General features: G+C 38.7%; 1 protein-coding gene across 2 annotated transcripts; it reads left to right on the forward strand.

Annotated features, from left to right (window-relative positions):
• Positions 1 to 1,142: 1,142 nt before the first annotated feature.
• aga (aspartylglucosaminidase) lies at positions 1,143 to 11,887 on the forward strand. 2 transcript variants are annotated; one of them, XM_006798854.3, is made up of 9 exons: positions 1,143 to 1,418; positions 4,033 to 4,186; positions 5,442 to 5,554; positions 7,158 to 7,270; positions 8,359 to 8,467; positions 8,917 to 8,992; positions 9,144 to 9,251; positions 10,720 to 10,853; positions 11,691 to 11,887. In XM_006798854.3, the coding sequence occupies exons 1-9, from the start codon at positions 1,292 to 1,294 to the stop codon at positions 11,789 to 11,791; spliced, it is 1,035 nt and encodes a 344-aa protein (XP_006798917.2). In that variant the 5' UTR covers positions 1,143 to 1,291; the 3' UTR covers positions 11,792 to 11,887. The 2 variants fall into 2 exon arrangements, with proteins under 2 accessions (XP_006798917.2, XP_035767069.2); XM_035911176.2 differs by having other exon boundaries at positions 11,697 to 11,887.
• Positions 11,888 to 11,917: the final 30 nt, after the last annotated feature.

An 11,917-nucleotide genomic window follows, 5' to 3' on the forward strand; every position in this document is an offset into this window, starting at 1 on the left:
ATTTGTAATTACAGGTCTACAACAATAGCAAGACTGTAAAAAAAAAAGGTCTGGACATTTTCTGGACATTTTTATTAGTCTTGTAGTTGAGCTGACTTGATGTCGTTGGCATTTTATGTTGTAATACTTAGTGTGTACAGCTTCGTATTTTGTATAACTTCAGTTATTTCCTCTCCTGACAGGAGAGGTGTAATGAGAGCAGAGCCTGCAATGAAAGTGTCACCAGAGTGCATATCTTCAGCCACACAATCTTGTTAGTTTTTTAGGGTATAATACTGAGATCAATAGTATGATGGCAACGAGCATCAAATTGAACCCCAAGAGACATCTTTTCTGCATGTGTGGAAAAAACTGTACATGGGCAGATGCAGCAGCTTGATAGAGATAACAGAAGGCTATCTAACACCAACAATGAGCAAACTGAGAGACAACCATAGAAGTCCTGCAACAAATGTATATTGTATACCCTACGTCTAACAAACTGAATATTTGTCAAGATAACTGCGGCAACACAGCAGGCAAAGCTGAAAATGGCCTGAGAAAATAGCCAGCAACAAGGGGAGCTCTATGGGGCAGCTTTGTTAGCTTGCTGAAATTTGCCAAGCACAAACAGACTGTCCTGAGATTAAACCTTCTAACACAAGCAACAACAATGGCTGAAAGCACAAGCAACAAATACTTAGACACACTCTTCAAGCGGTCAAGTCTGAACGCACTGGTGCAAGTAATGAGTAGAGCCAATAAAAAGGTCAGGATGTTATTAGTCTAGCAAATTAGCACGATAGCAGGCATTCGCTTTCCTCACGTACAAGGTTAGTCAGTCTGAATCAATATTGTGCTAGTAAGCAGCACATTAGCTTGTTAAATATTAGAAAACTGAAAATTTACAACAGTACTTTCCAAACTATTTCCTATACGCTGGTTTTTCTAACAAGCGAAAGCTGTGGCAAAAGAGGTTTACAAGTTCTCTTTCATGTTTCAAGCCAATATTACTTCTATAGTTAATATTTGTCCCCCTTCGAAGTATTTAAATAAAAAAAGACAAAAAATAAAATTATTCATAAGATATCACAGTTCACGTGAGCTTTTCGTGACTGTTCCTTTAATGGAAAAAAACCCACCCACTCAGCATGTGACCCAACAAGGAAGTTTAAATGCGCGATTAATTAAACACACGAGTTGTGTTTTTCAAGCAGCTCTTGTGTGTTTGTTTTTCTAACGTCTTATGGGGCTGTAGATGGTAACCGCGCGAATATAGCAATGAAGTGATAAAAGTGTTGTAGTAATATCCATGCATCGACAGGACAAAATGTTTACATCTCTACTGATTTGCGCTTTGACGTCGCTTTTAACGCTTGGACATGCATCGTTACCACTTGTGATCAATACTTGGCCATTCAAGAATGCAGCGGCTGCAGGTAGGCCAATCTGTTACACGACTATGAATTGTGTTAGACAAAAAAAAAGAAAGATTCATTCAGACTGGAGCCCAGTCACGTGACACTGTGGTCTAAAATTGCAGTTAAACAGAATCCACACACACGCACACACCAAAATAATAATAAAAAAATATATATATACTGATCGATTTTTTTTCTGGCTGAGCTTTAACAATCAGTGGGCGATTTGTCACGTGGGGTTTTGCAGCCCACTGAATTTATACCACTGTTGCGCTCTGTATTATACTTCCGCTTTCAAATTGAGATCCAACTTGTAAGTGTCCTAACGTATAATTTACATACTAGTGTATACCCATGCTGTTGTATTGTTTGGTCTGTTATACTGTTGGCAAACTGATATACTTAATCATGTTGAGAAAAGTAAGAAAAGGTAAGGTGGGTCGATGGTGTTTATATGAATAACAGATGATAAATATGAGCTATTAAATATTAATCTACGGCTAAATGTGTTCATATCTATGTATGATTAAGGGGCCACGTCAACTGTCTAATTATTTAAAAAATAAATAATTAGATAAAAATAAGCCTACTACTACACTCATTAGCCAGCTGCCAACCCCATTCAGTTCATATTGCCATACTTGCAAGTTCCTTAACACAGTAAACTTAACTTCATAAGTTAATGTGTCAAATGATGTAATGCTATATTGATAGTGAAAACATCACTCTTTGGAAATATTCAATATTTAGTAAATCAGATCTTGTCCTGAAATTTAAATAATATAAAATAGCCCATTAGTACGTGGTTGCAAAGCGACATGATGCATAATATCTATTATCGATTGGAACCTTCAGGGATACAAGATGTACTTGTGCACCAGTTTTGGTTGCTCAACTCCTGATTACGTAAGGAAAAGTTTGTGAGCAAACAGACAGAAAGAGAGAGAGAGAGTTTGTGGGTTTTAGTGCAATATTTCACTGAAGTTACAGCTATGTAGGTTTGCAGACAAAAAAATAAAAATAAACAAACAAAACATAAGGTAATTCATGATCCTCAGAATAGAAGGAAAAATTGGATTTAGCAGCTGCACTCCTGTTGAGTTTAATATGACAGTTTTCACAGAGTATTAGTTTGGTTTTCAGAAATGACACATATAATTATAAATAAAAATAACTGTCTATAATTCTATTTAGCTGCAGACTTTATTGTTAAAGTCAGTAGAGTCATGTTGTATTAATTAGCAGGCATCGTGGTACTTGGTGACAATCACAGCCATTGGTTCTCAAATGCAAAGGTTTGCTGTTTGATGTTGCTCTGTAGGACTGTAGGCTTTTCTATGGATACATATTGGTCATCGCTTGCAAGAATCATTGTGTTCATTATGATTTTGTTGCATCATAATGCAAGAAAATGCATACAAAATTCTCCAAGAGGAGAACTATTTTTTGTGTTTGTTTGCTGTATTCATGTGGCTCACATGGAGCTTATCCATACAGTATGTAAGGCCATCAGCGGCTTAGATGGGACTGCGAAATGGACAGAACCCGCTAGGCTTCTTAGCTGCCATTGCCACGTCTGCCCATACTCAATTTGATTTCCTTCTGGATGATACATTGGACATGTTCAAATTGAAACTGAAAATATTTCAGCATTGCTCGGGACTTATCCGTCAAGTGGATTTTCACCAGGTGCACAGCTCAAAATGAAAAATGATAGAAATGGTATTCAAAATATTTTGAGCAACAGCTCAGACCTGTAGATGATTAAAGTTAACTAAAAATCTCACTATTTGATAGATGGGTGCCCTTTCATTTATCAGATGCATATCACCTCTTTTCCCCAAGGAGGATATGAAAATGAAAAATGTACCCAGCTATCTGTTTTGCGGCGAGATATTTAAAGGTGTAGTCTGTGAGCCACGGCTATTGATCCGCCCATGCAGGCCTCTTTTCCTTTGGGGGCTTACAGAAGCAGATGACAATAGCAGGCTAATCTCTTCCATTCAGCAGCGTTTTCTAAAAGAAAAGGATGTAATGCAGAGTTTGATATGAAGAAAAAAAAGAATTATATCTCAAGACAAGAGCACTAACTTGAGAATAGAATTTCAAGAGAGATAAGTCATAAATGATAAGAGGGAGAATATGTGTGGTGCTGAACACAATGAATTTAGAAGCAAGCTGGTGGCAGGCTACCAGTTGGTATTTTGATCCCCCATGGGCACTTGGGGGATCAGTGACCAAATGCTAGTGTGTTTTCTGTTTAATACCTCTGTTTTGTACTGGTCATCTAAGACAAACTTTAGCTCATAGATTTTTAAATTTGACAAGCAGATGCCATCAATTCAGTTCTATACCCGACAACAAAAGATAACCAAACAAAACACTTGTTTGACAAGTGTTTCAGTTAAATTTTGCAGCCAAATGCTACACTGGTTGACTACCAAATGTACAAGATAACTCTCAAGGCTTTGTCAGCAGTGTCTTTGTCAAAATTCTGTCAAACAGATTTGCTAGACAGAGGGATTCCATCCTACCACTGCACAATGTGACTGGCAGAGGCTTCCTGTCATGGGGACAGCATTTGTTTCATTGTACAGTATATTGCATGCTGATTGATTCATTGTGTCTGCAGCATGGAGTGCCCTGCAGTCTGGTGGCTCAGTGTTGGATGCAGTGGAGAGAGGCTGTGCCCGCTGTGAAATGGAGCAGTGTGATGGCAGTGTAGGCTATGGCGGGAGCCCAGATGAGTCTGGGGAGACCACGCTGGATGCATTGATCATGAATGGGTAAACCATGGACATGTCCTGCGCTTTTATTATTAGTAAAAATCTAACATGGGGTAAAGAAAAAGCCACTTCTATAACAGCATAGTTAAGCAATAAAGATTGATAATGCAGTTAAAAACTGTTACGTTTTTCTCTAGCTCCTATTTGTCTAGCTTTCCCCCCCAAATCTTATGATTTAATAGTATGTAATGAACGCCTGAGCCTAAATGAGTATAGGATTGATTGCATTTTTTAAAACCAGAAATTACATATATTTAAAAGAGAGTTTCTTAGATCTTGACCATGCTAATTAAGCTCCTACAGTTTTCAGCATATTATATATATATATATATATATATATATATATATATATTTTTAAATCTTTTAACTGGTTCTTTCCTGTAACTTGTTCTTCAATAAAACAGTCTCAGTAGGATCTGAACATTTAACAATTATTATGTCCTAAAATATTACATTTACCCACTCAGAAGTTTTTATGCGACGCAAATGTAATCTCGCAACAAAACCAAACGGCAAGCTGTTTGTTATTTCTCTGTGGAACAGTGCTTCTTTTATTTTGCAGGGAAATTGACATTTTTTTGGCTACAAAGTCATGAATACATTGCGAGGATAGGATAGTCTCCTCCACACAATCCAATATAGCTGCATACGAAATCCAGTAGGTATCACCAGCAGATGTATTGTAGCCTCTGAGTGCTGGAATCTAAACCATAAAATTTAATGTAATCCAGCAGACCAGTCTGGCAATAAATATCAGCTCTGCGAAATTGTTGAATTTTTGATACTGTGTCAGGGAGGAGTTAGCTCTGTGGAGATTCTAGAGGCTTTAGTTTCTTTTGATAAATATTAGAAACACATTTCAGTATAATGTAGCCTATTACACTACCACCGCAAAGGGCAGACCTTAAAAATTAGCTTCCATTTTCTCACACTCTCAGAGAAAACAGAGAATTCCAGGCATTTCTCTAGTTGGATTTAGCTGAAGAATGGTGTGTTACAGTCACAGCTAAGTAAGCCAGGTGTGTCAGTGCATACACTCCCTTACTGCTGAAAAACATTGTGTTCATCTCTGGGCAACTATTTATGAGGGGTACAGGGGGTTAGCGGTGTGAGGGCAGTGTGTGATGCATGCACCTATTGTTGCGTGCACTCGTTCCTAACACTAGTTTATGACTGATATATATGACTTGCAGATACTGTTTGTGCCCAGTAAACCAGAAATGATGTTTATTTTCTGCGGATTCTCCGTGAGCAGTGATACAATGGAGGTGGGAGCAGTTGCAGACCTGAGAAGAATCAAGAATGCCATTGGAGTTGCAAGAGCTGTGATGGAGCACACTGAACACACATTGCTAGTGGGAGAATCAGGTATTATTATGGTTTACGTCGGCAGGAATTGCTTTCACATTCTTGTAATTTGTTCAATATCATACAGATTTATTAGAGCCAAAGAATTTCAGACACGGTTTATTCTTTAATCTGTAGACCTCGTGACCTGCAGTTATAAGTCTTGAGCATAAAGAGAATTCCAAACCACAAGAGAGTTTTTATTTTTCCTTTTCCACTAAATTAGCACATTGTGAGAACTGCACACTGGTATGCAAGTCATTTAAAGGAATCTGAAGGCCAGTATTGAATCTTTTTTCTTCCCCAATGTAAAGTATTTTTTAAATCAAATAACATAGCCCATATGTCAAGAAATCCTAACAATCCAGCGAATCCTTATTGAACCTTTATTCTTCAGGAAGTAGTAAGGTCACTTGTAGGGATGGGTATCGTTTAGGTTTTATCCGATACCGGTGCCAAACCGGTACTTTTGAAACGGTGCTGGTGCTTAAACGGTGCTCAAAGAATGGAGAACACAAAATTGGTCCAAAAACCTCTCATGTTCAGCTGTTTTTTTTTTTTTTTGTAAAAAGATAACAATGTTAGCCTTTTCTGCAGCTATAGGGGATATATGGTATCATTCTTGGCTGGAAGCAGCTTAAACAATGGAAAAAAACACAAACTTTGTCCAAAAACCTCTCATGTTTAACTGTTTTCCACTTTTTCTTTGGTCATTTTAGCCTTTTTGTCCAGGGTGAAGGGAGTATCTGCCATCAAACAAGAAGACAGCCGCATGTAACTATGATGATGTTTGCTAGTTCACCTTACATGCATTAATGTAATAACGTGGTTAGCCTACTCAACGTAAATTACACACGAACAACATTAAGCTACTCACGCAGAGAAGAACGGCTGCTGCTGCATCATCATCCGTCATCATTTCTGCTACACTGGCAGGGCTAGGGGCCAGGACTCTACTCTTCGGGTTTTTGGGGGATGTTGCTAACTCCGGGTCCGATAACAGCCACCACACCCGCAGTAGATGCGCTTGGTGTGAGGTCTCGCAGCAAACTATCAAATACGGCGCATTTCTCGGCTTTTAACAAAAACGCTATGCATCGCCAGGTGTTTCATCAGATTTGAGGTGTTACCTCCTTTCCACAGTATCAGCTTAAAGCACTTGTTGCAGGCTGCTGAGTTTGCATATTTTGCTGTGAAGTACAGCCAGACTTTTGACCGCTTCGCCTTGGGCATTTTTAATCTGTAGCTCTGCTCTAAAAGAACGTACGTACCTGGACCCGCCTACTATCCTTGGAAACGTAAAATGATTGGCTAGAATCTAAAGTGTATCACAGCTCAGGAAAAAAAAAGCACCGAAATATGCGCTGCTTTTCGGTCTGGTTACTACCGTTTATGACAGAACCGGTGCCATCATGGCACCAGATACCGGTACCCATCCCTAGTCACTTGTATTCAGAACATGGCCTCTTGTCCACCTTCAAAAACCAAGGCGACAAGTTTAAATGAGATGGAATTGCCTCAAGTCCCTCCTTTGTTTGTGACCCTTTGTTTTTTGTTATAACCCAAGGTCAGAGTGGTCCAGAATGTCTAACTTGACCTGAAAGTATTACTTCTCTCTTTATAGCTTCAGTGTTTGCTGAAAACATGGGCTTCATCGCAGAAGACTTGACTACCAACAAATCTGTGAATATTTTCTCAGAGTGGCTGAAGGGCAACTGCCAACCTAATTATCGAAAGGTGTGTGTGTGTGTGTGTTTTAGGCTGTGTGTTTTTCTCACTTGTGTTGGCTACAGGCGTGCTGCTTCTAAAAGATTGATATTAAACAGGACAATTGACAAGCATACTAAAGTAGCTCATAAAAGAGCCAGCCTTTGTGGTAGAGGTGATGCCCTACAGCAGTGGGTTGTTGCTTTTCTATAGAATGCTCCTGTTAATTTCGCCAATAACTTCCCCAAATCTCCAAACTAAATCAGTTGTTATCGGTCTACAGAGTATCCAGTGCTCAACTGATTAAATTTAAACTAGCTATACAGCCCAGTACAAGAAGTGCCTGTTCAAAGTTCATCTTCACAGTAGTGGAGGAATAGATAACACTGATCACTTGCTCTTACCCTAAAGGGTCCGTGGATGTTTTAAATTCACCTTATTGGAATAGAATATAGCACACTTTGCTTTGTTACTAATGCACAGGTAATTTGAGAACACATTCGAGCTTTGGCATGATGAACAAAGTGTAAAGAAGTAAAGTTGCTTCTGTTAAACATTCTGTATTAAAAGACCTTTTTAGTCCACGTGTAAATTTAAACTGCACCCAAAGCACAAATGTTGTTAGGGGTTTTCAAAAGTCACAGGTTTTACAGCTGTTCACCCAACTCAAAGGGATTCCACTTACCTGTAACTTCAAAGGAGCAGACTGAACTTTTCACACCACTCTATACAGTCAGTTGACTCACTCATATCAGCAGACAAGACTCCTTGAGTTAGAGGCAGGGAGCCCTTTCTTAAACTACCCCCATGCTCTGACAGATATCCACAGCTTGTTCTCTGTGCTGACACACTATCCAGAAGATTGAGGTGGTCCAAAAGGTTGTCTGTGTCTCACCGTGACATGTTTGACTACTGAAAGACAGGGAAGACTCCCTACTGTATGTTATTAAATACCAAACCACTTGGTGACAATAGCGCTGATGGTTTTATGTAATTAAATCATGGCAAATCAGAGTGCTCGCAGATCAGCATGTCTAGCTTGTGTGCCATTACAGTAATTGAGTCTCGGGATAATAGCATTATGCAAACAGTGATGCAGTTTTCTCTTCTGTTGAAAGAATGTCAGTCCAGATCCTTCCAAATCCTGTGGACCATACAGGCCGAAGACAACGTGGAAACAGAGCAAGAGGGCACGGCATGCTAATATCCATGCCCATGACACCATTGGTAGGTTTTTACCAGCTGACACAGTCAGCTTTCCTTAGGCGTTTTATAATTTAGTATTTAACTACCTCATTGAAACCAGACAGGTATGAAAATATGTTTAGTTGTATAATGGGCCACATAAAGAAGGCTTTCTGTAGAGTTTTTAGAGTTTGAATTTGTATCACTGTCCAAAAATACTACTCAAAAATAAATATTCCTTATTGCTTCTACATGAATTCCCAGTTTAATGGGTTGGAGCTGGAGTTATATATTACTGATCAGTGTGCTTGGAACTACTGGGATATTTCATGGTGTGTTCGAAAAATTTAATCAGTGTCGACACTAGCTCACACGGGAGCTTGTAATTACTTTGTCTACCCCCCCCCCCCCCCCCCCCTTTTTTTTTTAAAAAAAAAAAAACCTATGAAGAGGTGGCTGGTGTTTCAGAATCAATTATTTTTTTGCACCAGGGATGATCACTCTTGATCGTGATGGCCATGCGGCTGCTGGTACATCAACCAATGGATTAACTCACAAGGTTCCAGGGTATGTACATTATAATGTTGTTTTTTTTTATCCGTATGTAAGTTTACATACAGGGTTGTAGCTCAGGGTTAGATCCAGATGCATATTTTTTTCGTGTACTTTTTATGAGGCACTCTACTGTGTTTACATGCTCATGTTTCCTGTCCTGCAGTCGTGTTGGGGACTCTCCTATAGTGGGGGCAGGTGCCTACGTAGACAGCTTAGCTGGTGGTGCTGCTGCCACTGGAGATGGAGATGTCATGATGCGCTTTCTACCAAGGTACCTCAACCATTTTATTATTAAATAAATAATAAATAAGCTTTTTGTCTTTTGTGTCAGGGAAAAAAAGAATCTACTTAGCAACATAACTCATGTTAGAGGGGTTTATTCTTAAGTGTAACTAAGGGGGTGGGAAGGGATTTACTTTTACTCTATAGATTATTTTAGTAAATCAAAATAGGTGTTATATTTATTCCAGAAAACAATGTGAAGTTACTCTATTGTTGTACTTATAATTCTTTAGGACATCTTGCGTGGTTTGAAACTTCTTTGTGACTTTTTTTCCCAGCTACCATTGACATAAAAGGACTGTTGGGTGGCTTTTTCCTTGACAGATTTATTTTTTCAAAGAGAATATCGACATATGGGACGTGTGATGATTTTAAACAGCCAACTTTGGGCTTGAGCCCCAAGCTGCAAGTGCAAAAATAGTATTATAAAGAGAGGAGGTGTGACTATGTTGCCCCAAAACTGTCATTTGTACATTCCACAGCTGAAGTGAGATTTCACTAAAGCGACTGTTTGTTTCCAGGCTGTGGGAATATATTTGTCTCAGAAGGGTTATTTTTTTTTTTTTTAAAGCTTTATTTATCTAGGATAGTTTAGCGTGCACACATACTGAGCTGAATCCAGCTTAACATTCAGCTACACGCATGCACAACACACCACAACACAACCTGAAGGGTCCCCGTTTTCAATCAGATTATTATTCACTTCCAAGAACTGCTGGATGGTTAGAGAACCATGTTACTAGTGAAAGAAAGCCCTTTTCAAAGCCCAGGTTTTTATACCTGGTATGTCTGATTACAACTCTGCCCGGGGACTATGCTGTTGAAATGCAGCAGCACCAGGCCATTTTAGAAACCGTTGCCTTCTGTGTTGGAATCGTTCTTAAACTGCTTATCCATGAATTCTAAATGTTTAAGTGACTATGAGATGATTTCCTATGTTGGATGCACTATATATATATATTTCTGTGTTTACACAAACTAATTTGCTTGCGATGCAGTCTGGAAAACAACATGGAGGATTGTACTTGTCCTGTCAGAATAATTCACTGAGGAACAAGGCTCTTGCAAATTTTCCATTTAAACCCCCCCCATACTTTCACCGAGGTCAATTATAGGAAATTTGCAGTGTGTCACTCATTGTTTTGTACAATTGACCTAAGGCTAATGGAGTTAATGACACCAGCAGTGTCTGGATGGAGCAAATAATTTAAAAGTAATGGTGCATTAATACAAATGCTCCTCATGCTAATTTTTGTACACTTTGTGCATTATGTTCTTGTATACCATAGAGTGAGGCAGGAATCCTTCTTTTTCCCCACTAAGTAATTATTTGGGTTGTTGCATTATTTTTATCCCATGTTATGACTTCAAGTGCATCACTGTCATGATCTTGGTTGGAGGCCCTGACAGCACTTGTTAGTTTGCCTCATGTGTGCTCCGTGTAATCCTGCCAACAGCTACTTGGCCGTGGAGTTGATGAGGGCCGGGGTGGATCCCTCAGCAGCCTGCAAGTCGGCCGTTTCCAGAATCAAGAGGCATTACTCTGAGTTCTTTGGAGCTATCATATGTGCTAACACAACAGGGCATTATGGTGAGTGTTGGAGTTGGACAGTTCCTTGCCCAGAGTACTGGCACAAAAACTGACAAATGTATACATATTTCTTTAAAGTAATATTCACTTAAAACTTTATCATAAACACGTTTGAGAGGGAGATGATAACAAGGCAGTAATTTGTAAATTAGACCTGAACTGAACAGATACAATTCAAAATTTTAAAGATGAAAAATGTAACCATAATCCAGTGGCTTTAAAAAAATATTTTACTGCTATAATATATTTAACAAATAGTAACATTAAGTATGCTGAAAAGCGTACTTACATACTTTTCAAGCAAATGCTTTCTGGGACTGAGAAATAATAGCCTTAATGAAGTTCAGGCAATCTTTTGTACGAGGGTTTAACTAGATCACAGCAACATTAAAGTTAAATGAAGCCATCTTCACTTCTGTTTCTTTTACCTTTACTCATCAGCTCCAGCAAAATTTGTTCTACCCTAGAAGTTATTTTGTTCTCAGGTCAACCACCACAAAGTCTGAAATTAGAGTGCCAGCCAAAGCGGCACACCCTTCATCTCTTCTTGTTCAAATAAGACAACCTTTTCATCTTTAAGTAATGTATCCATTTACCCTACATCCACAATGTTTTCGTTCCCACCTGCTTCTTACTTTGGCACCAGAGAAAATGAGGTCTGAATGTAATGAGACACCTGGATAAACAGATGTTAACAGGTTATAAGAATTCTCATTGTCAGACAGTATATGCATTTAAAAGTCGAATTTCATGTCACAACTAAATGGGGTCTTAATGAGGGAGGGTTATAAAGGTTTGTGTTCCTGCAGTACTTCAATTTCCTCTTCATCTCTGCAGGTGCAGCTTGTAACAAAGTCCCCGGCTTAAACAAGTTCCACTTCATGGTAGCAAACTCGGAGACGAACACACCAGTCCTAAAATCTGTTGATTGCTTTTAAATAATTTCTAACTGTATGCATATCTTTAGAATTAATACTATACATGCAAATTGTATGATGATTTATTTGCTAAATAAAACTGTTGATGGTTTTGCATTTTTGGATTTATCTACATGTCTTAATTAA

The sequence above is a fragment of the Neolamprologus brichardi genome, chromosome 2 (assembly GCF_056152115.1).
Source record: "Neolamprologus brichardi isolate AB-2024 chromosome 2, ASM5615211v1, whole genome shotgun sequence".
Taxonomy (NCBI): Eukaryota; Metazoa; Chordata; class Actinopteri; order Cichliformes; family Cichlidae; genus Neolamprologus; species Neolamprologus brichardi.

What these genes read in the sequence shown, in the direction of transcription:
- aga (XM_006798854.3), top strand. Translation starts at nt 1,292, where the DNA reads ATGCATCGACAGGACAAAATGTTTACATCTCTACTGATTTGCGCTTTG. An exon ending in ATTGCTAGTGGGAGAATCAG is followed by an intron (nt 5,555 to 7,157) that starts GTATTATTATGG and finishes CTCTCTTTATAG; the next exon opens with CTTCAGTGTTTGCTGAAAAC. An exon ending in TAACACAACAGGGCATTATG is followed by an intron (nt 10,854 to 11,690) that starts GTGAGTGTTGGA and finishes TCATCTCTGCAG; the next exon opens with GTGCAGCTTGTAACAAAGTC.